Source organism: Coregonus lavaretus (assembly GCF_964263955.1).
Source record: "Coregonus lavaretus genome assembly, chromosome: 10".
Taxonomy (NCBI): domain Eukaryota; kingdom Metazoa; phylum Chordata; class Actinopteri; order Salmoniformes; family Salmonidae; genus Coregonus; species Coregonus lavaretus.
Window position 1 is genome coordinate 27491114 of NC_139997.1, and position 22718 is coordinate 27513831.

General features: G+C 41.8%; 1 protein-coding gene across 1 annotated transcript in view; it reads right to left on the reverse strand.

The window, feature by feature from the left end:
- Window positions 1-1255: 1255 nt before the first annotated feature.
- Window positions 1256-22718, reverse strand: part of LOC311135610 (rab5 GDP/GTP exchange factor-like) — a 47668-nt gene continuing 26205 nt past the window's right edge. Inside the window, exons 4-10 of the mRNA XM_084169623.1 lie at window positions 22417-22604; window positions 20708-20874; window positions 14947-15028; window positions 5714-5846; window positions 5367-5458; window positions 4925-5181; window positions 1256-4809 (exon numbers count right to left, since the gene is read on the reverse strand). Coding sequence (XP_084025749.1) covers window positions 4390-4809; window positions 4925-5181; window positions 5367-5458; window positions 5714-5846; window positions 14947-15028; window positions 20708-20874; window positions 22417-22604 — 1339 coding nt within the window. The 3' untranslated portion in view covers window positions 1256-4389. The remainder of the gene's footprint in view (window positions 4810-4924; window positions 5182-5366; window positions 5459-5713; window positions 5847-14946; window positions 15029-20707; window positions 20875-22416; window positions 22605-22718) is intronic.

Here is a 22718-nt window from a genome sequence, read left to right on the forward strand (position 1 = left end):
TATGTGCTTTCTTGAGCATGCAGGATTTCAGTCCTTCACGGCGTAGTGTGTTACCAATTGTTTTCTTGGTGACTATGGTCCCAGCTGCCTTGAGATCATTGACAAGATCCTCCCTGTAGTTCTGGGCTGATTCCTCACCGTTCTCATGATCATTGCAACTCCACGAGGTGAGATCTTGCATGGAGCCCCAGGCCGAGGGAGATTGACAGTTATTTTGTGTTTCTTCCATTTGCGAATAATCACACCAACTGTTGTCACCTTCTCACCAAGCTGCTTGGCGATGGTCTTGTAGCCCATTCCAGCCTTGTGTAGGTCTACAATCTTGTTCCTGACATCCTTGGAGAGCTCTTTGGTCTTGGCCATGGTGGAGAGTTTGGAATCTGATTGATTGATTGCTTCTGTGGACAGGTGTCTTTTATACAGGTAACAAATTGAGATTAGGAGCACTCCCTTTAAGAGTGTGCTCCTAATCTCAGCTCGTTACCTGTATAAAAGACACCTGGGAGCCAGAAATCTTTCTGATTGAGAGGGGTCAAATACTTATTTCCCTCATTAAAATGCAAATCAATTTATAACATTTTTGACATGCGTTTTTCTGGATTTCTTTATAGACTGATAATTTCTTTGTCAGTGGGCAAACATACAAAATCAGCAGGGGATCAAATACTTTTTTCCCTCACTGTACGACTACAATATGCATTAATCATGTCCTCTCTCCTCACTTTCATAGAGAATAGAAAGCGCTCCAGAGCCACAAAAAGCTCCAGAGCTGCCACTATTAAATAGTTATTGCTAGAAACAAAGAACACATCTTAACAATATGGTGATGCTAATGTCCAGTGAGCTTTTCTGCAGTTACAGTACAGCTTTTCTTCTTAGAAATTTGGTGTCAATGAATTTCTATCACAAATTCTGAGGCTGAATGTAAAAGTTTAGCTTAATTCCACCGTACTCATTTTATCTGTAGAGAGGATTCTCAGAATTGGGATATGGTTCCAAAGTAACCCTGACTGCTGTGCAGTGCCCAATCCTATCTGCTTTAGCAAAACTCTGGTCAACCTTTTCACCACAAGATGTCAGTAGCAAGTCATTTGCAGCAGGCAATGCAGACTACCCCACGTGATTTAGGCTAGATTTGAGTGTATTTACTGTTAAGGTGCAACATTTACAGTAAATTCAATTTGAACAAACACAACATCACCATTATGGGTGGAAATGGTGTGAGGGAGAAAAAAGTAACACAGCTGATGGATTTGAATTCCAGGGGTTTATTCCTTGAAAGGCAATTAATACACTGGCAATAGACACTGTAAAACAAGGGTATTCCTATAAGTTACATGTCCATAATAAAAAAGTGATGTGCCATTCAGTTTAAAAGTTGACATAAATATACACACACTTGTTTAGAAATCTCTTAGAGACTCCTTAGCAGTCAGTCACAGTTGATTACAGTGTTAAAGTAGAGTACCTGTTATGTCTATGTGTAACAGCGGAATGAGTGATGTTGACGCATTACAACCAGGGGCTTATTCAGGTGATTAAAACTTTAAATGGATTGCTGATAGAAAAGTCATGTAATAGAGCAAATACCATGCAGTAATCAGATCCAACCATTAAGAAGTGTCCCTTAAACAAAAATCTGCATTGTTCTGAGTTTTTTGCCCTACTGAACATTCCCCAGGTATTACCCATCTTTCACGATTATACAACATGCCACCTCCATACATCAGCAGTTCACTGGCATTTTGTACATAACACTGTAACTTGCGTCTTGGTCAACTTTAGGTTTCACAGATTGTACCACGATCTGAAGAATAAATGTTAGGATGGCGCTCCAAGATCTGTTGCAAAATTGAAAAGAAACAACATAAAAAGCGTATTGACTGAAAGTCCTCTATTAATCCTTTGTTTTACTAGGCTGGCATCCTCTGTTGAATATGTTACGACCATTTGAATGTGATTATAATCAAATTACAGGGCCCCATATTTTAGCAAGCTTATGGATACATTCTCACGTTTAGCTTAAGTAGTACCATTGCCTTGACTTTTCTTTACAGCCAGATAATTCTGCACCATCAAAATCGCAAAACAAATTAGAAATATAGCAGGTCGATTCCAAGCCAGCAGAAAATTGTTCTGGCAATTCTCACATAGGAACTTCATTGGCAGGAAGGATGTTTGACATGCTTTTTACATTTGTATCGCAAAACATTTTTGAGAAAATCATGATGAAAGTGGCCATTTTTGGCCGTTTTTAGACCTATACATGCCTCCTGTAAGACCCTATGATCTGTGAACCGTACATGATACACAACATCTTGGTGCCTTTATACTCCTTATAGTGTGCTCCAATAAATGGAGTATGTCTAGATTCTCTGGTACTTTTAATGATATGACCCATTTTATACATAGAAATTGACATTATAAGTGAAATAAATGTGAAAAATAGGTCATTAACCAATCACATCCCTTCTTTAGGCTTGCACATTTAGCAAATCACCTGCAGATGGAGTTCCCTTTAAATCCATTTTTCTCCATTCACTGTGTTGGTGGTGCTCATAAAATGTATTATTACTTCAGAATTAGCAGAGAGCCCACTCTGGAAATGTGATGTACTTGTAGAGTATATTGTTCCAAACAATTTGTCTTAAAATGAACAAAATCAAAAAGGGTAGTTTTGAGATATTTATAATAATATTTGTAATGTTGAATAAATTAGTGAACATTTGTATTTCAGAATCTAGACATAGGCTACTCCATATGTTAGAGCACACTAATAATTGTGCTGTAGCTCAGTTGGTAGAGCATGGCGCTTGCAACGCAAGGGTTGTGGGTTCGTTTCCCACGGGGGGCCAGTATGAAAAATGTATGCACTCACTAATTGTAAGTCGCTCTGGATAAGAGCATCTGCTAAATGAATAAAATGTCAAAAAAATACAAATACAAATATAAAAAGCATTTCAAACATCCTTCCTACTAATGAAATGTCTATGTGAAAATTGCCAGAACAATCTGAGATACCAACAATATTTTCTGCTCCCGCTGACTTGGAATCGCCCAGCAGCAGTGCACCAAGGAAGGCTTAAACAATTTAAAAGTATTTGTTCAAGTTACAAATGGTGACAGTGTTAATTTGGGAGTGTTATTATGGGCTCTGCCTCTCCTAATACCATAGGGAGATATCGTTTATCCAACGTTAACATGTTTAAAATGCAAACTGTTATCATTACACTGCCCCCCAAAAATATTGTTATTATCCCCCACTAATACATCTTATGTACCTGGGAGAAGAAATTCCCTTTTAATACATTGTTCATTTAGGAACATACAGGATAATTTCCCTATTGTAGTACTACACATTGTAGTTTACAGCACCAGCAAACCAGCGCCATGGTTCAACTGCCCTGCCCTGTGATTCCATGGTATAACAAGAAGCATCCTTCTGCATTACTATGCCTCATGGGCATACTACATGAGTAGTAACAGGAGTTTTCCTGGTCAGGTCACATATTCAGGAAATACTAGGTCCTTTAATACATACAGTAAGGGCTCTTGGCCCTACTACACATAGTTGAGATATAAAATGAATGAGAGAAGTTAAAAGTACCTTACCTAATTCTATATTAGCATTAGAAATATTAGTTGAGACCACACATTGGGGCATACTCACATATAAGAACCAGCTTTGGTTTTGGATGAAACGCATCCCTTTTTTCCCCCGTTGCGCACAATTAGACTGCAGCCGGGTCCCTTGCTGGAGACTCAAGAAGGCTAGGAGCAAAGCACATGCAAGCAGAGTATAGAATTCTGCAGAGTGCATACTGCAAGATGCAGAAGTCAGCATTTCCCAAATTCAGCAGAAGCTATCTAAAAATACATACCCCTTTCCTCTGCACTACAAGCTGGAGAAGTAATCTTACAGTATCAAGATGTGCCATCTGGGTCTGTGCAGCGTGGATGTAGATGAGTGCAGACTAGGGCCGAATGCCAACTCCGCCATACATAGTGTGAGGCCATCTGATATGAAGAGGGCTGGTCTAAAAGGAGTATGTGCATGCAGGAGCATTGTATTGGCTTGGCTCCATTTCAGTCCCTAAACTCTTTTACTCAAACTTAGTGCTTCCTTTTGATCTATTAATGCTTAATTTAACCAGGCTGAGATAGTAAGATCTGTGAATGCTATTGGGAAAGGGTCTAGCGGCCAAAATGGACCAAAGCCTACTTGGCTTACAGTGTGTGAGAATGTTTAAAAGGGTAGCAGTAGAGACAGGAGGGGGCTGCCACTTCCTGAACCTCACCATATTGAAGAGCCAATGACGGCTCAAACCATTAGAGAGGCGTGGTCATTTGTTCAAGAAGCCCTCTGTTGCCTCCGATTCTGGAGAGACATTACCCAGCAAACACCTGGGGCGTCAGTGGCGGCGGCAGCCGATCGTTTTCCACGTAGTCCGAGTCGATGGCGGAGGGTGTGGGCAGGCTGATCTCCATCGGGTACTTCTCCAGGATCTCCTGCATCTCTTGCTCCACACTCTCCTGCCAGGTGATCAGGTCGCTCTGCAGGCTCCGCGCCCCCTCCAGAACCCTGTCTTGTCGGCTCCCCAGGCCAGACAGGAGGTCCAGGTTCTGGTAGACCTGGGCCAGGGCGGGGCTGGAGGTGGAAGGACCGTGGGCAGGGTCCGTCTGGGGCCAGCTGCTTTCCACCTCAGGCCTGCGAGGGGAGGCCTGGCCCGACATGTAGCGCTCAAAGTCCTCAGGGTCCAAGTTGAGAGACTGGGCGTCCAGTTTCTCGATGAAGGCAACTGCACAGCACTAAACAGAGAGAGGACACAGGAGGTGAGCTATGAACAAAAAGAGTGTGTGCTTTGTTCTCATCAACTTGGTGTGGGCATGAGGGAGTGGTGTGAGGTGGCACAGAGACACTTACCAAGTTAGTAAAGTAGTATCCGTCTTCTCCAGTCATGAGCCTGCTGGGGTTGCAGAAGCGGGTGATGTACTGGATGTTGGACTGCAGGCGTGGAGGGTTGGCCTTCAGCACGATGTAGATTAGGGTGGGCAGGAAGTCGTCGGCCGAGGCTGGCTCGCTCTTGGTGATCTTGATTGCACTGAAGATGTGCTTGCTGCAGCGCGTGATGCACTCTAGCTTGTCCCGGGGTACCCGTTTGGAGTCCATCTCGATGACATCTGACGCGACACACACAATTCACAATCCTGTCCACACTAATAAGATTTCATTTACAGAGTTTATGAATGTTTGTACAACCGACTTATAGCATACTAAGGCAACACATTGCAGTGTCCTCTGACCACACTACCCATGTTTTGGTTGAGTCCTAATGCGGTCCAGTGTGACACCATCCATAGCTCACCTGTTATGGCTTTGACCACGTTGTCTGAAACCTCTGGGATCTCCTCATCCACTGGCACACAAAGCATCTGAATGTCCACCCAGTGTAACGCCCTGTACAACACACAGTGTGGTGGGTGAGAGTGAGACACCCACAGGGACACAAACAGGGACGCAAAACACCCACAGTGACAAACTCCCACGTGCCACCAACACCCACAGAGATAGACACGCAAAGGGGCATTACCACCCACAGTGATATAGTCACATAATTGCATGCATCTCTCTGTCCACAGTGGCAAATATCCCAAAACACATAAACACATAGATTAAACTGCCTGTCCTCAGACAGGATATGGTAGTTCTTACCGTATCCGGTTCTGAGTGGCCAGGTCTTTCTTCTCATCATCTGTGGTCTCGGGGCAGAACACACTCTTATACAGGCGAGTCATAATGTACTTCTCCACCTCGTCCATCACTCGCTCCACACGCTCTGAAGAGCCTGGAGGCAAAAGACACCCCATGAGGCTTTACTTTAGTCTTCATTACATCTAGCTTACATATAAACATTGTACAGGTTGTACATTGTACTATGGTAAAGTACCTTAGCTGTATGCCTATGTAGCACAGAGTGAGGAACAGATGAGTCATGGCAAACATATCCTAAACATCAAAGATCACAAAGTATCTATTTGGTCTAAAGGCCTGAAATCTCACAAACACGTTTCCCATATCAGTCAATGAGGACCAAGAGATAGGACTTTAGCCTTCGATATGAGAGAAAGGATTTAGAGTCAGTAGGCTTATCAATGTCATTCCTTTTATCCTCACTGGCCTCTTGGTGAAGTGCTTAGACCTCACTTGTATTAGTGTCAGAGGCATAGGCAGAAATTGCTGTGTGGCTGGGCCTGAGTAAAAGTGACTGGGTCAACATTTTCTAGTAAAAATACCCAGACATCAGTAGTGTAGTTGTGGTGTATGGAGAAGTACAGTGGGGAGAACAAGTACTTGATACACTGCCGATTTTGCAGGTTTTCCTACTTACAAAGCATGTAGAGGTCTGTCATTTTTATCATAGGTACACTTCAACTGTGAGAGACGGAATCTAAAACAAAAATCCGGAAAATCACATTGTATGATTTTTTTGTAATTAATTTGCATTTTATTGCATGACATAAGTATTTGATACATCAGAAAAGCAGAACTTAATATTTGGTACAGAAACCTTTGTTTGCAATTACAGAGATCATACGTTTCCTGTAGGTCTTGACCAGGTTTGCACACACTGCAGCAGGAATTTTGGCCCACTCCTCCATACAGACCTTCTCCAGATCCTTCAGGTTTTGGGGCTGTCGCTGGGCAATACAGACTTTCAGCTCCCTCCAAAGATTTTCTATTGGGTTCAGGTCTGGAGACTGGCTAGGCCACTCCAGGACCTTGAGATGCTTCTTACGGAGCCACTCCTTAGTTGCCCTGGCTGTGTGTTTCGGGTCGTTGTCATGCTGGAAGACCCAGCCACGACCCATCTTCAATGCTCTTACTGAGGGAAGGAGGTTGTTGGCCAAGATCTCGCGATACATGGCCCCATCCATCCTCCCCTCAATACGGTGCAGTCGTCCTGTCCCCTTTGCAGAAAAGCATCCCCAAAGAATGATGTTTCCACCGCCATGCTTCACGGTTGGGATGGTGTTCTTGGGGTTGTACTCATCCTTCTTCTTCCTCCAAACACGGCGAGTGGAGTTTAGACCAAAAAGCTCTATTTTTGTCTCATCAGACCACATGACCTTCTCCCATTCCTCCTCTGGATCATCCAGATGGTCATTGGCAAACTTCAGACGGGCCTGGACATGCGCTGGCTTGAGCAGGGGGACGTTGCGTGCGCTGCAGGATTTTAATCCATGACGGCGTAGTGTGTTACTAATGGTTTTCTTTGAGACTGTGGTCCCAGCTCTCTTCAGGTCATTGACCAGGTCCTGCCGTGTAGTTCTGGGCTGATCCCTCACCTTCCTCATGATCATTGATGCCCCACGAGGTGAGATCTTGCATGGAGCCCCAGACCGAGGGTGATTGACCGTCATCTTGAACTTCTTCCATTTTCTAATAATTGCGCCAACAGTTGTTGCCTTCTCACCAAGCTGCTTGCCTATTGTCCTATTGCCCATCCCAGCCTTGTGCAGGTCTACAATTTTATCCCTGATGTCCTTACACAGCTCTCTAGTCTTGGCCATTGTGGAGAGTTTGGAGTCTGTTTGATTGAGTGTGTGAACAGGTGTCTTATACAGGTAATGAGTTCAAACAGGTGCAGTTAATACAGGTAATGAGTGGAGAACAGGAGGGCTTCTTAAAGAAAAACTAACAGGTCTGTGAGAGCCGGAATTCTTACTGGTTGGTAGGTGATCAAATACTTATGTCATGCAATAAAATGCAAATTAATTACTTAAAAATCATACAAATGTGATTTTCTGGATTTTTGTTTTAGATTCCGTCTCTCACAGTTGAAGTGTACCTATGATAAAAAATTACAGACCTCTACATGCTTTGTAAGTAGGAAAACCTCCAAAATCGGCAGTGTATCAAATACTTGTTCTCCCCACTGTAGGTATATTCTAATTTTGCCAAGAATTCCCAAATGGCCTGCCTGGCGAATGAAAGTTACCCTGTGTGAAAAATATGAGAAACGGATGTAGGCTACTCTGAATGACCTAAAAGCATGGCAATGTGAAACATATCAACCATGATATCCAGAATTAAATAATAGGCCTAGCCCTTATGGCTGATATGTTAGGCTAAGGGACAAGATAAGGGTGGCGGTAAGACATTGAACAGATTTCTGTGGTGGTGTACCTACACTTCAAAGCAGCTGAAGGCTTGGATGCTAGTCGCTGCTGATTCATCTATGTATTGTGAGTTTTGCTAGAGGAGATTTATGAGTTACAAAAAAAGGCCTAGGCTACATTCAATTCCATACACCATGGTTTCCACATACAGTGCATTCGGAAAGTATTCAGACCCCTTCCCTTTTTCCACATTTTGTTACGTTACAGCCTTATTCTAAAATGGATTAAATAAATAAAAATTCTCATCAATCTCACACATTACCCTATATTGGCAAAGCGAAAACAGTTTAAAAAAAATTGTTTGCAAATGTATTACAAATAAAAAACAGAAATACCTTATTTACATAAGTATTCAGACCCTTTGCTATGAGACTCGAAATTGAGCTCAGGAGCATCCTGTTTCCATTGATCGTCCTTGAGATGTTTCTACAACTTGATTGGAGTCCACCTGTGGTAAATTCAATTGATTTGACATGATTTGGAAAGGCACACACCTGTCTATATAAGGTCCCACAGTTGACAGTGCATGTCAGAGCAAAAACCAAGCCATGAGGTCGAAGGAATTGTCCGTAGAGCTCCGCGACAGGATTGTGTCGAGGGAAGGGTACCAAAAAATGTCTGCAGCATTGAAGGTCCCCAAGAACACAGTAGCCTCCATCATTTTTAAATGGAAGAAGTTTGGAACCATCAAGACTCTTCCTAGAGTCTTGATGGTTGACCGTCATCTTGAACTTCTTCCATTTTCTAATAATTGCGCCAACAGTTGTTGCCTTCTCACCAAGCTGCTTGCCTATTGTCCTATTGCCCATCCCAGCCTTGTGCAGGTCTACAATTTTATCCCTGATGTCCTTACACAGCTCTCTAGTCTTGGCCATTGTGGAGAGTTTGGAGTCTGTTTGATTGAGTGTGTGGACAGGTGTCTTATACAGGTAATGAGTTCAAACAGGTGCAGTTAATACAGGTAATGAGTGGAGAACAGGAGGGCTTCTTAAAGAAAAACTAACAGGTCTGTGAGAGCCGGAATTCTTACTGGTTGGTAGGTGATCAAATACTTATGTCATGCAATAAAATGCAAATTAATTACTTAAAAATCATACAAATGTGATTTTCTGGATTTTTGTTTTAGATTCCGTCTCTCACAGTTGAAGTGTACCTATGATAAAAAATTACAGACCTCTACATGCTTTGTAAGTAGGAAAACCTCCAAAATCGGCAGTGTATCAAATACTTGTTCTCCCCACTGTAGGTATATTCTAATTTTGCCAAGAATTCCCAAATGGCCTGCCTGGCGAATGAAAGTTACCCTGTGTGAAAAATATGAGAAACGGATGTAGGCTACTCTGAATGACCTAAAAGCATGGCAATGTGAAACACATCAACCATGATATCCAGAATTAAATAATAGGCCTAGCCCTTATGGCTGATATGTTAGGCTAAGGGACAAGATAAGGGTGGCGGTAAGACATTGAACAGATTTCTGTGGTGGTGTACCTACACTTCAAAGCAGCTGAAGGCTTGGATGCTAGTCGCTGCTGATTCATCTATGTATTGTGAGTTTTGCTAGAGGAGATTTATGAGTTACAAAAAAAGGCCTAGGCTACATTCAATTCCATACACCATGGTTTCCACATACAGTGCATTCGGAAAGTATTCAGACCCCTTCCCTTTTTCCACATTTTGTTACGTTACAGCCTTATTCTAAAATGGATTAAATAAATAAAAATTCTCATCAATCTCACACATTACCCTATATTGGCAAAGCGAAAACAGTTTAAAAAAAATTGTTTGCAAATGTATTACAAATAAAAAACAGAAATACCTTATTTACAAAAGTATTCAGACCCTTTGCTATGAGACTCGAAATTGAGCTCAGGAGCATCCTGTTTCCATTGATCGTCCTTGAGATGTTTCTACAACTTGATTGGAGTCCACCTGTGGTAAATTCAATTGATTTGACATGATTTGGAAAGGCACACACCTGTCTATATAAGGTCCCACAGTTGACAGTGCATGTCAGAGCAAAAACCAAGCCATGAGGTCGAAGGAATTGTCCGTAGAGCTCCGCGACAGGATTGTGTCGAGGGAAGGGTACCAAAAAATGTCTGCAGCATTGAAGGTCCCCAAGAACACAGTAGCCTCCATCATTTTTAAATGGAAGAAGTTTGGAACCATCAAGACTCTTCCTAGAGCTGGCCGCCCGGCCAAACTGAGCAATCGAGGGAGAAGGGCCTTGGTCAGGGAGGTGACAAAGAACCCGATGTTCACTCTGTGGAGATGGGAGAACCTTCCAGAAGGACAACCATCTCTTCAGCACTTTATGGTAGAGTGGCCCAACGGAAGCCATTCCTCAGTAAAAGGCACATGACAGCCCACTTGGAGTTTGCCAAAAGGCACCTAAAGGATTCTCAGACCATGAGAAACAAGATTCTCTGGTCTGATGAAACCAAGATTGAACTCTTTGGCCTGAATGCCAAGTGTCACGTCTGGAGGAAACCTGGCACAATCCCTACGGTGAAGCATGGTGGCAGCATCATGCTGTGGGGATGTTTTTCAGCGGCAGGGACTGAGAGACTAGTCAGGATCGAGGGAAAGATGAACGGAGCAAAGTACAGAGAGATCCTTGATGAAAACCTGCTCCAGAGTGCTTAGGACCTCAGACTGGGGCAAAGGTTCACCTTCCAACAGGACAACGACCCTAAGCACACAGCCAAGACAACACAGGAGTGGCTTCAGGACAAGTCTCTGAATGTCCTTGAGTGGCCCAGCCAGAGCCCGGACTTGAACCCGATCGAACATCTCTGGAGAGACCTGAAAATAGCTGTGCAACGACGCTCCCTATCCAACCTGACCGAGCTTGAGAGGATATGCAGAGAAGACTGGGAGAAACTCCCCAAATACAGGTGTGCCAAGCTTGTAGCATCATACTCAAGAAGACTCGAGGCTGTAATCGCTGCCAAAGGTACTTCAACAAAGTACTGAGTAAAGGGTCTGAATACCTTTTGTAAATGTGATATTTCAGTTTTTAATTTTTTATATATACACATTTGCAAAAATGTCTAAACTTGTTTTTGCTTTGTCATTATGGGGTATTGTGTGTAAAACAATTTAAATCAATTTTAGAATAAGGCTGTGATGTAAAACAAAATGTGGAAAAAGTCAAGGGGTCTGAATACTTTCCAAATGCACTGTATTTCTACCCTAATATGACTATTCTTGTATAACTTTTCTAGGCTGTATTCTTTGCCACATGATTTCTGTAGGCCTAGGCTATATCGTCTATAAAGGAAATGGTGATCGCTACAGGATTGAGTCAGGGCCTAAACATCACAGCCTGTCCCTAAAGCTCTTCTATGGAGAAGCAAAACAAAGAGGCTAAACTGTAGAACTCATGAGACATGGGAATAAATGCACAATTCTCGTTGTGAATGCAAATATCAGAAGTCAGAGCGGAGAGCGGAGCTGTCCGTTGCTGAAATATTTTATCCTACTTTCACAGGCTCAGCCAGCGCCGGCCATGTTGCATTACCTGTCCGTGGTGCTGAATGATATAGGCCTATGCCAGGGCTCTCCAACCCTGTTCCTGGAGAGCTACCGTCCTGTAGGTTTTCACTCCAACCCTAATTTAGCGCACCTGGCAATCGCATGATTTCTCAATTGTACTACATAATTGACACGCCGTAAAACTTCACTCCACTACTTTGGATATGCATCAGCTGGGATTAAGAAGTGAGTATATGTAATGACCACTGATAAAAAGTGGGTATAACCTCCACTACACCACTGACCGACATATTTAAGTGAACTTTTGTGCAACCACATTGCATCATTTAACACATAACACGGGATGTGACCAAAAAACTCAAATTTCCCTTGACAAACAAGTAGATGGGCACTTGCGCTAATAACTACACAACATCACCACTGACAAAACAGGCTGACTGTCAGAGTCCGACAGTAAATAAATATATTGAAATACACAACATGTCTATCACCTACATATTCCGAAAGAGAGCGAGAAAGAGAGATTCTAAAGTGCAGTGATAAAATTAGAAAATGATAGGCCTACTGTAAAGAAATACGGATAATGGATTAAGTGTTCAGTCCGACCGTCCAACCTCATGAAATAATCAACCTATTATCAGATCTCCTACTCAAAGGAGCGATCTAGGATTGGAATTTGCGCAAATAGCTTATTGCACTACTGCACAAAGAAGCAAGGAAGAATGCCCGGAAAAGGGTTTTCACTTAGCCCAAAAGTGCACACTTTTTGCCATATGAAAACAGCCACACTCAATACAATACAAACACTTTAGGCCTATATCTTGAACTGTACGGCGGGTATGAAATGAATACCTCACTTTAAATAAGCAAACGCTACTGTAGGCATTCAAGCATGAAAACATGAAATCATCATACATTGCCTAATATCACGGTGGGTAGCTCACTTTGAATCAAACAAATATAGGCCTTGCCTACCAAGGCAGGCATGAAAACATTAGGCTAAATCATAAATAAACAGTCATTCTGAATTGTGTTTCACGTTTTACAGCACAAGACATAGACGCCTAGGCTTGGTGTTGAAGATGTAGATTATTTCATCACAGACCAAAGAGTCACAGAGTTCCCTTTCAAAGGACAACAGGGCTAAATTGTTCAGATGTACAGTCAGCATGCAAGATCTGATGGATGTTTTGATATGGCCTGTAGTGGGGAATAGTGTCTCAACAGTAGGCCTACATGAAGGCATAAGAAGGGTGATGATGGCCCTTAGTAGTCTATTGATGTTAAGGAAAATGTCAGGGCTGCAGCAGTCCTAAACTTCAATAAAGGGATGGGATTCCTGACCTCCCCAACGAAGGTGCTTCCAATCCTTATATTCTTCTCTAACAAAGGAGCCTTCCATAGCGGCCTTGGGAAAATGTGTACAAGTTCTACAGAAAACAGTGTCCCTTGTCGAACTGTATACCAGCCAAAAAAACAGTCCTTTGTTTTGCCATAACTTGTGACTAGCTAGCTAGTGCTATTTCAAATTAGCAAAGAATTGCAGAGGTTCAAAACAATTTGCCCCCTTCACGACTGTGTTGTGTAATGGACCATGATAGGACACCGAGGAACTTGAAGCTCTCTACCTGCTTCACTACAGCCCCTCTGTTTCCTGTAGTCCACAATCAGCTCCTTTGTCTTGCTGGTGTTGAGGGAGAGGTTGTTGTCCTGGCACCACACTACCAGGTCTCTGACCTCCTCCCTATTGTCTGTCTCATCGTCATTGGTGATCAGGCCTACCACCGTTGTGTCATCGGTAAACTTAATGATGGTGTTGGAGTTGTGCTCGGCCACTCAGTCATGGGTGAACAGGGAGTACAGGAGGGGACTAAGCACGCACACACTCCATTTATTTAATTTAGAATTTTATATTTTAAGCCATCCTGATTGGGTGGGCCAGTGTTCAATCTGGCAGGGCCTCGGCCTGGCCTGGCCCTGTTGTGGCTTCGCCTCTGAATAGTGTGGTTGCTGAAAGCAAGACCACTCTAGCACTCTTACATACTTATTTTTATTTGCTTTCTTCCGCCCGCTCTAGCGCTTAAACCGCTTAAGTTATCAAATATGCAGACTGACCCAACTTAGATTGCTTTTTGATACTATTTATAGTACAACCATATTTGCATAAAACACCATTCATTTCAATGGCCATAGACTTGAATGGTAAAAAATCGTACAATTCTAGACGCTACTCCTCTTTAAAAGTTTAAGTTATCAATTCCAAACCAAAGTTGAAATGTGCAGACTGACTCAAATTAGGGTACTTGCATACAGACTATTTATACTTTATAAATAGTTTATGCATACTTTTATGTAAAACAAAATTTTAAATGGGTTTGAATGACAGCCATCGGAATACAGTGGTAGCTATCCAAAATGGTCCTGCCCCTTGGCCATTTAAGCTACAAGACCAACTTTAAAACGTTCAGGCTATCCTCACTTCAAATTCTCTCAAACCTTAATAAACCTTACTTTTTTTTTTGGGGGGGGGGGGGGGGGGGTATAAATTACCATGAACCTTTATGGATTCAATGCCAACCATAAGAACACAGTGGTAGACATTTCAAATACTACTGCTCTTTAACCATTTCAGCTACAAACAAACATTATAACAACTAACATTTAAAAAAAGGCTTTAGCAGTAGCTAATAGGGATCCTAATAAAATACTAAATAACCCACCAACAATAATAGTAACTCTTGAACCATTCAAGCTAGAGACACCAACCCAACTTTCACATGTTCAGGCTATTCTATTCTATCCTATCAATCAATTGATCCTTCAAGACAAGCTTGCAAGCACACACTTCAGGAAAATGTTTCTAGTTACAGTAGATATTGGTAGATATTTCTATTTGCAAATAAAACCAAAGGCATTTGGTAAGCCGAAAAGACCAACAGAACACTTTATTGTGCAGTAGAACACACTATTCTCAGTTAGTTGAAACAACACATGTTTAGTCCATTTTTGTGAATCTAACAAATGCATTGTATTTACATTTTTGTGATGCATTTTGTACAGTGTGAGTTGTTGTATCCCTTTTTGGCAGGTTGCGTCATCATTCGATGACGTGGATGTCGATTAAGGCAGCCCCCCACACCTCTCTGATTCTGAGGGGTTGGGTTAAATGCGGAAGAGACATTTCAGTTGAATGCCTTCAGTTGTACAACTGACTAGGTATCCCCCTTTCCATTTCCTTTCATTCTTAATGTTGTTTGAACGCACCTTTAAAATGAGTCATGAGGCGGTCGGACAGGTTCTGGTAGAAGTCTTGGACACACTCAGACAGCTCGTCAGCACTCAAGTCCTGAGAAGTCAGAGGTCAAAGGTAATCCCAGGTATTTGTCAATCAGGAACTATATACCATAACAACTTAACATAGACAAAATTGCATGTTCCAGACAATATGTGTGACAGCTTGAAATAACTTTCTTACCTCATCACAACAGCTGTTTTTACTCTCTTCTACAATATATATACCATAGACAAAAGGGCTTTATACTGAAGGAAATTATACAGACACGGTTCTGTAAAACGATGTAGAACAGAACTACTGATTGTGAGAATGGCTACTACTGTAACAATACATTCTTGTCTAGCCAATAAATCAATAAAATCAATAACTTTTTCAAACAAGAGAACCTTGGAGTGTTTTGCCATATAAAATAGCAATATTTAATTACAAAACATACACATAAAAGCTATTCTTTCATTTGTCTTTTTCAGGGCTGACCTTTGTTGAAAGAACAGAAATACCTACACACAGTTGTATACAGTGGGGAAAAAAAGTATTTAGTCAGCCACCAATTGTGCAAGTTCTCCCACTTAAAAAGATGAGAGAGGCCTGTAATTTTCATCATAGGTACACGTCAACTATGACAGACAAATTGAGCATTTTTTTTCCAGAAAATCACATTGTAGGATTTGTAATGAATTTATTTGCAAATTATGGTGGAAAATAAGTATTTGGTCACCTACAAACAAGCACGATTTCTGGCTCTCACAGACCTGTAACTTCTTCTTTAAGAGGCTCCTCTGTCCTCCACTCGTTACCTGTATTAATGGCACCTGTTTGAACTTGTTATCAGTATAAAAGATACCTGTCCACAACCTCAAACAGTCACACTCCAAACTCCACTATGGCCAAGACCAAAGAGCTGTCAAAGGACACCAGAAACAAAATTGTAGACCTGCACCAGGCTGGGAAGACTGAATCTGCAATAGGTAAGCAGCTTGGTTTGAAGAAATCATCTGTGGGAGCAATTATTAGGAAATGGAAGACATACAAGACCACTGATAATCTCCCTCGATCTGGGGCTCCACGCAAGATCTCACCCCGTGGGGTCAAAATGATCACAAGAACGGTGAGCAAAAATCCCAGAACCACACGGGGGGACCTAGTGAATGACCTGCAGAGAGCTGGGACCAAAGTAACAAAGCCTACCATCAGTAACGCACTACGCCGCCAGGGACTAAAATCCTGCAGTGCCAGACGTGTCCCCCTGCTTAAGCCAGTACATGTCCAGGCCCGTCTGAATTTTGCTAGAGTGCATTTGGATGATCCAGAAGATGATTGGGAGAATGTCATATGGTCAGATGAAACCAAAATAGAACTTTTTGGTAAAAACTCAACTCGTCGTGTTTGGAGGACAAAGAATGCTGAGTTGCATCCAAAGAACACCATACCTACTGTGAAGCATGGGGGTGGAAACATCATGCTTTGGGGCTGTTTTTCTGCAAAGGGACCAGGACGACTGATCCGTGTAAAGGAAAGAATGAATGGGGCCATGTATCGTGAGATTTTGAGTGAAAACCTCCTTCCATCAGCAAGGGCATTGAAGATGAAACGTGGCTGTGTCTTTCAGCATGACAATGATCCCAAACACACCGCCCGGGCAACGAAGGAGTGGCTTCGTAAGAAGCATTTCAAGGTCCTGGAGTGGCCTAGCCAGTCTCCAGATCTCAACCCCATGGAAAATCTTTGGAAGGAGTTGAAAGTCCGTGTTGCCCAGCGACAGCCCCAAAACATCACTGCTCTAGAGGAGATCTGCATGGAGGAATGGGCCAAAATACCAGCAACAGTGTGTGAAAACCTTGTGAAGACTTACAGAAAACATTTGACCTGTGTCATTACCAACAAAGGGTATATAACAAAGTATTGAGAAACTTTTGTTATTGACCAAATACTTATTTTCCACCATAATTTGCAAATAAATTCATTAAAAATTCTACAATGTGATTTTCTGGAAATTTCTTTCTCATTTTGTCTGTCATAGTTGACGTGTACCTATGATGAAAATTACAGGCCTCTCTCATCTTTTTAAGTGGGAGAACTTGCACAATTGGTGGCTGACTAAATACTTTTTTCCCCCACTGTATCCCCCCATACCCATATAGTTTATTGAAAAGTTTCAGGTGGATGAAGACCTTCTGTTCGAAATGTTGCAATAATTTACACACAAGCATAAATTGTGCAGGTACAGTTGAAGTCGGAAGTTTACATACACATAGGTTGGAGTCATTAAAACTTGTTTTTCATTAAAACTTGTTTTTCAACCACTCCACAAATGTCTTGTTAACAAACTATAGTTTTGGCAAGTCAGTTAGGACATCTACTTTCTGCATGACAAGTAATTTATCCAACAATTGTTTACAGACAGATTATTTCACTTATAATTCACTGTATCACAATTCCTGTGGGTCAGAAGTTTACATACACTAAGTTGACTGTGCCTTTAAACAGCTTGGAAAATTCCAGAAAATGATGTCATGGCTTTAGAAGCTTCTGATAGGCTAATTGACATCATTTGTGTCAATTGGAGGTGTACCTGTGGATGTATTTCAAGGCCTACCTTCAAACTCAGTGCCTCTTTGCTTGACATCATGGGAAAATCAAAAGAAATCAGCCAAGACCTCAGAAAGATTTGTAGACCTCCACAAGTCTGGTTCATCCTTGGGAGCAATTTCCAAACGCCTGAAGGTACCACGTTCATCTGTACAAACAATAGTATGCAAGTATAAACACCATGGGACCACGCTGCCGTCATACCGCTCAGGAAGGAGACGCGTTCTGTCTCCTAGAGATGAACATACTTTGGTGCGAAAAGTGCAAATCAATCCCACAACAACAGCAAAGGATCTTGTGAAGATGGAGGAAACAGGTACAAAAGTATCTATATCCACAGTAAAACGAGTCCTATATTGACATAACTTGAAAGGCCGCTAAGCAAGGAAGAAGCCACTGCTCCAAAACCGCCATAAAAAATCCAGACTACGATTTGCAACTGCACATGGGGACAAATATCGTACTTTTTGGAGAAATGTCCTCTGGTCTGATGATACAAAAATAGAACTGTTTGGCCATAATGACCATCATTATGTTTGGAGGAAAAAGGGGTATGCTTGCAAGCCGAAGAACACCATCCCAACCGTGAAGCACGGGAGTGGCAGCATCATGCTGTGGGGGTGCTTTGCTGCAGGAGGGACTGGTGGACTTCACAAAATAGATGGCATCATGAGGAAGGAAAATGATGTGGATATATTGAAGCAACATCTCAAGAAATCAGTCAGGAAGTTAAAGCTTGGTCGCAAATGGGTCTTCCAAATGGACAATGACCCCAAGCATACTTCCAAAGTTGTGGCAAAATGGCTTAAGGACAACAAAGTCAAGGTATTGGAGTGGCCATCACAAAGCCCTGACCTCAATCCTATAGAAAATGTGTGGGCAGAACTGAAAATGCGTGTGTGAGCAAGGAGGCCTACAAACCTGACTCAGTTACACCAGCTCTGTCAGGAGGAATGGGCCAAAATTCACCCAACTTATTGTGGGAAGCTTGTGGAAGGCTACCCGAAACATTTGACCCAAGTTAAACAATTTAAAGGCAATGCTACCAAATACTAATTGAGTGTATGTAAACTCCTGACCCACTGGGAATGTGATGAAAGAAATAAAAGCTGAAATAAATAATTCTCTCTACTATTATTCTGACATTTCACATTCTTAAAATAAAGTGGTGATTCTAACTGACCTAAGACAGGGAATTTTTACTAGGATTAAATGTCAGGAATTGTGAAAAACTGAGTTTAAATGTATTTGGCTAAGGTGTATGTAAACTTACGACTTCAACTGTATATATATTCCTTTTTTTATTTGATTTTTTAGGGGGTAGATCAGCTTTAATATTGTAACTTCCATCAATGTAATTGTCTGCATCACTTCCAATCCCCCATATGTTTTTTTGTTTTTTTCCCTCGCATATATATATATACACACACATACATACATATACATACATTCCCTTTAAAAATATATATATTTCCCTTTATTACTTTCCAACCCCACCATCCCTTATTGGAGTAAACTAGTGAACAACAATGCTTAGGCCTCTACTTCATGCTTATACATACTATATACATTTTATGGACACAGTCAATAATTATATTTTGTTTGTTTTTACTCCTGAACTTCCTCCGATCATTTTCATGATGTCCATCTGGTATGCTTCTATATGCCATATCTTTCTAACTGTGCTCTTTCACAAAAGCTCACAATATATAACCTATATACTTATTATGGACACAGCATGTCTTACACTAGTTATCTTGTTGCTATTAGTTGTTGTTATTAGTCCCATCCTTCAGCTCCATTCAACACCTCCCATCTATCTCTTAACACCATCCATATTGGATTTCTATTTGCCATATATTTTTCAACTGTACTGTGATGTTTTACAAAAGTTCTGAGCCTTTCTATTCTCATTGTTTCTACAGTTTGTGAATTGAAAATAAACATTTTTGCTAAAAGTATTATTATATTATTGATCGATTGACTATGACTTTTCAGATCACCCAGTAGTGCTATCTGCAGGGTCAGCTCCATGCAAATATTGCAATCCTTCAGCCATTCCTGGACCTGTGTCCAGAAACAAGCTACAAATGGACAGTATCAAAACAAATGATCTAATGATTCTGTCTCTTCACAGCCAAATCTGCAGAGCTGGAAAGATTGTATCCCCCATACAAATCACATTCTAATGGTAGCAAGAATTTTATATAATAATTTAAATTGAAAATTTTGAAGTTTTGTATCCGGCGTCGTTTTGCGTATCAGTTCATAAACACTATGCCATGGAATCTGTACGTCAAAAATCTCTTCCCAACTATTTTGCAATCTATATGGGACGGCTGTCAATCTTTTGGTCCTTAACTGAAACTGGTAAACCTTTTTTATTTATCACAATTTTCTTTAACCAATTATGTTCTTTAATGCAAGGCCAACAGACAAGTTCCTAACTTTTTCCTCCTTCCACTTTCCTCTTCCATTTTTGCAGTAATGCTGCAATTATTTGGTTGTAATTTTGGGTAGAGCAGACATTTCCATATGTTTTTGTTAGCTGCACCATTCCTACCAATAATCTCATTTACGAAGATTATAGCTTTTTTTTGTTGTTGATTTTCTCAAAAAATTACGTTTTTTTAATCAATTAGTATATTTGAGTTTACCCACAATATTTCTTGCAATATTTGTTCTGTCATTTCTGTAGAATTAAATTGAAATTGCAACCAACTTTCTATGGCTTGTTTTAGAAATAGTGATATTTGGGAGATGATTTCCTTTTCAAATACCTGAAAGTGAGGGGTTGTAATCTGAATAAAGGGAAAAAGTCCCTTCTTGAACATTGGGTGAGACTATCTTACTAGTTTGCTAAAGAACCAGTTCGGATTTAAGTATAATTTTTGTATGACTGAAGCTTTTAGTGATAGGTCTAATGCTTTAATATTTAATAATTTCTGTCCTCCTAATTCATATTCATTATATAAATAGGCCTGTTTAATTTTGTCTGGCTTGCCGTTCCAAATAAAATGGAATATTTTTTTCTACTATAATTTTAAAAACTGTATATCTATTCCTTTCAGATTATATTGTTTTGTATCCTGCATGTGGAAAATCAATGAATGAGCATTCACAGACTCGTTTTCAACTGACCTTTTTGTTGGCCATGATCTCGATGAAGGCTCGGCTCTGCTTGTGGACCTCACGGCCGGGCTTATGCACGGTCTTCAGGAAGTCCACAAAGTCTCTGGAGACGCGGTCCGTCTCGATGCTTGACTGGCGGCTGATGGAGGGGCTGGGGGTCTTGCCCTCCTGGTTCTCTGATGGGGGGGACACTATGACTTGTGTTACTCTTAATGTTACGCCATGCCTTCCTCTTCATGGTTGCTCTCGCAAACTGACTGAGCCTCAGGTAAAGAAGGTAAACTGTCAGAAGTGTGCATCTTTACATATGAGCTGAGAAGAGGTCAGGAAAACAGACCCAAATATGAAATCATCAGTATTGCGTCACAACTTCAAATAAACCGATTATTTAGACCTGTTGGGACTTTCAGTGGACTATAAGGGACACTGTCAGTTTTGTCTATTCTGTAGAAGTGTATCTACAACTAAAGAGAAAATGACAGACAACCACCTCTGAGTCTTGCCACCAGTGCTGCCAGTATAATGACCATACGCAAGAGGGGGACAGTGAGATAATGAACGTTATGAGCAACATGAAAAGGGGACTGTTGTTGAACACACACAGATGCACACTACACATCAAACAAACTCAAAACCAACCGGAGCAGCGGAGTCAGTTTGATGGACAGGTCTCTCAGCCAATCAGACTGAGCAAGTGCCACTATGGTGAGATTATTGGTACATCTTAATGCTACCTGATTGGAGGGTAATTATAAGTCAACTACACTAGTTAAGCCCTTATGGGTTCCTAGTTGGTTTTAAAACTACAGGGATTAAAATGGGGGCGCTATCCAATGCAAATCTCCTCTGCAATGGTAGGAATGATTACCTTCAGTGGGAGAGCCCATTTCCCAAGGGGGAGTAAACATTCCTCTCCAGTCCCTGAGGCCTGTCATCTTCTCCTCTCCCACAGTGGGGGCTGAGAATGAGATGGTAGGGCCAAGTGGGGCCGCAGGGCACGGGGAACGGGGGTGAAGGGTGCCAGAATGGCATACAAGCGAGAATGAGTAGATGGGATTTGAGAGAGGTGGGTGAAGGTGGAATGGGTATGGAGAATAATGGACGACAATAAATTAATAAATTCATGAATTCATGGATCAACAAACAATGGCGATGACAGATAAGTGTGGAATGAGGGGATCAGACAAGAGAGGGAGAAGGAGGGGGGTTGTTTGGTTTGGGACCATTCTGTTATGATGAGAGAGGGTATCAATGAGATAGAAGGGGTTGGAAAGGATATGGAAAACGGTTAAAAACATGACCTAAGACTCAATGACTGTCAACCATGATCCCCACACTAAGATTAGGCAGAGGGCACCTATTTTTTTTTTCTGAAGAAAAAATATTGAAGTCCGCAAAAATAAAGGAACTTTTACGTTTGCACATTGTTCTCAATACCCTTGGGGCCATTGTACAGATAGGAGCGAGGGGAGCTTGCCTAACAGTGAGGCTCGTAGAGGGTATCACTTAATACACCTGGCTATAATAGGCTTGGTGGGCACAGAATACCTTCAATCACCATCATGCCCCGTCATGCCCTGCTTTAGAGCCTCCGGGGATCACCTCCAAAGAAGTGAGCTGATGAGACAAGTATTAGGCTGATACGCCGGGGTGGAAAGTGTGTGTGTGTGTGTGTGTGTGTGTGTCAAAAACTGCACTGGACAAATGCCAGTCAGTACCTTTCTTGGGGGCTGTCCGTGACGAGGGACTAAAAAACTTCTTCACAGTGGTCACCTTGCGCGTCTTCTCGTTGGTCTTCTTCTCCTCGAACTTGGAGAAGGGCACCAGAGAGGCCTGGGGCTGGGACGGGGGCTGAGACTGGGCCCCCTGAATGCTGGCATAGGCAACCTCCTCCTCCCTCTGCAGCCTGAGGTAGACCAGGGGGAACAACTGGTGATTAGACTGTTTAACTTGAGGCAATTACTTTTAACAAACAATACAAACCGCTGGTGTTGTGTTTTAATTACCATGTCATAGGCAG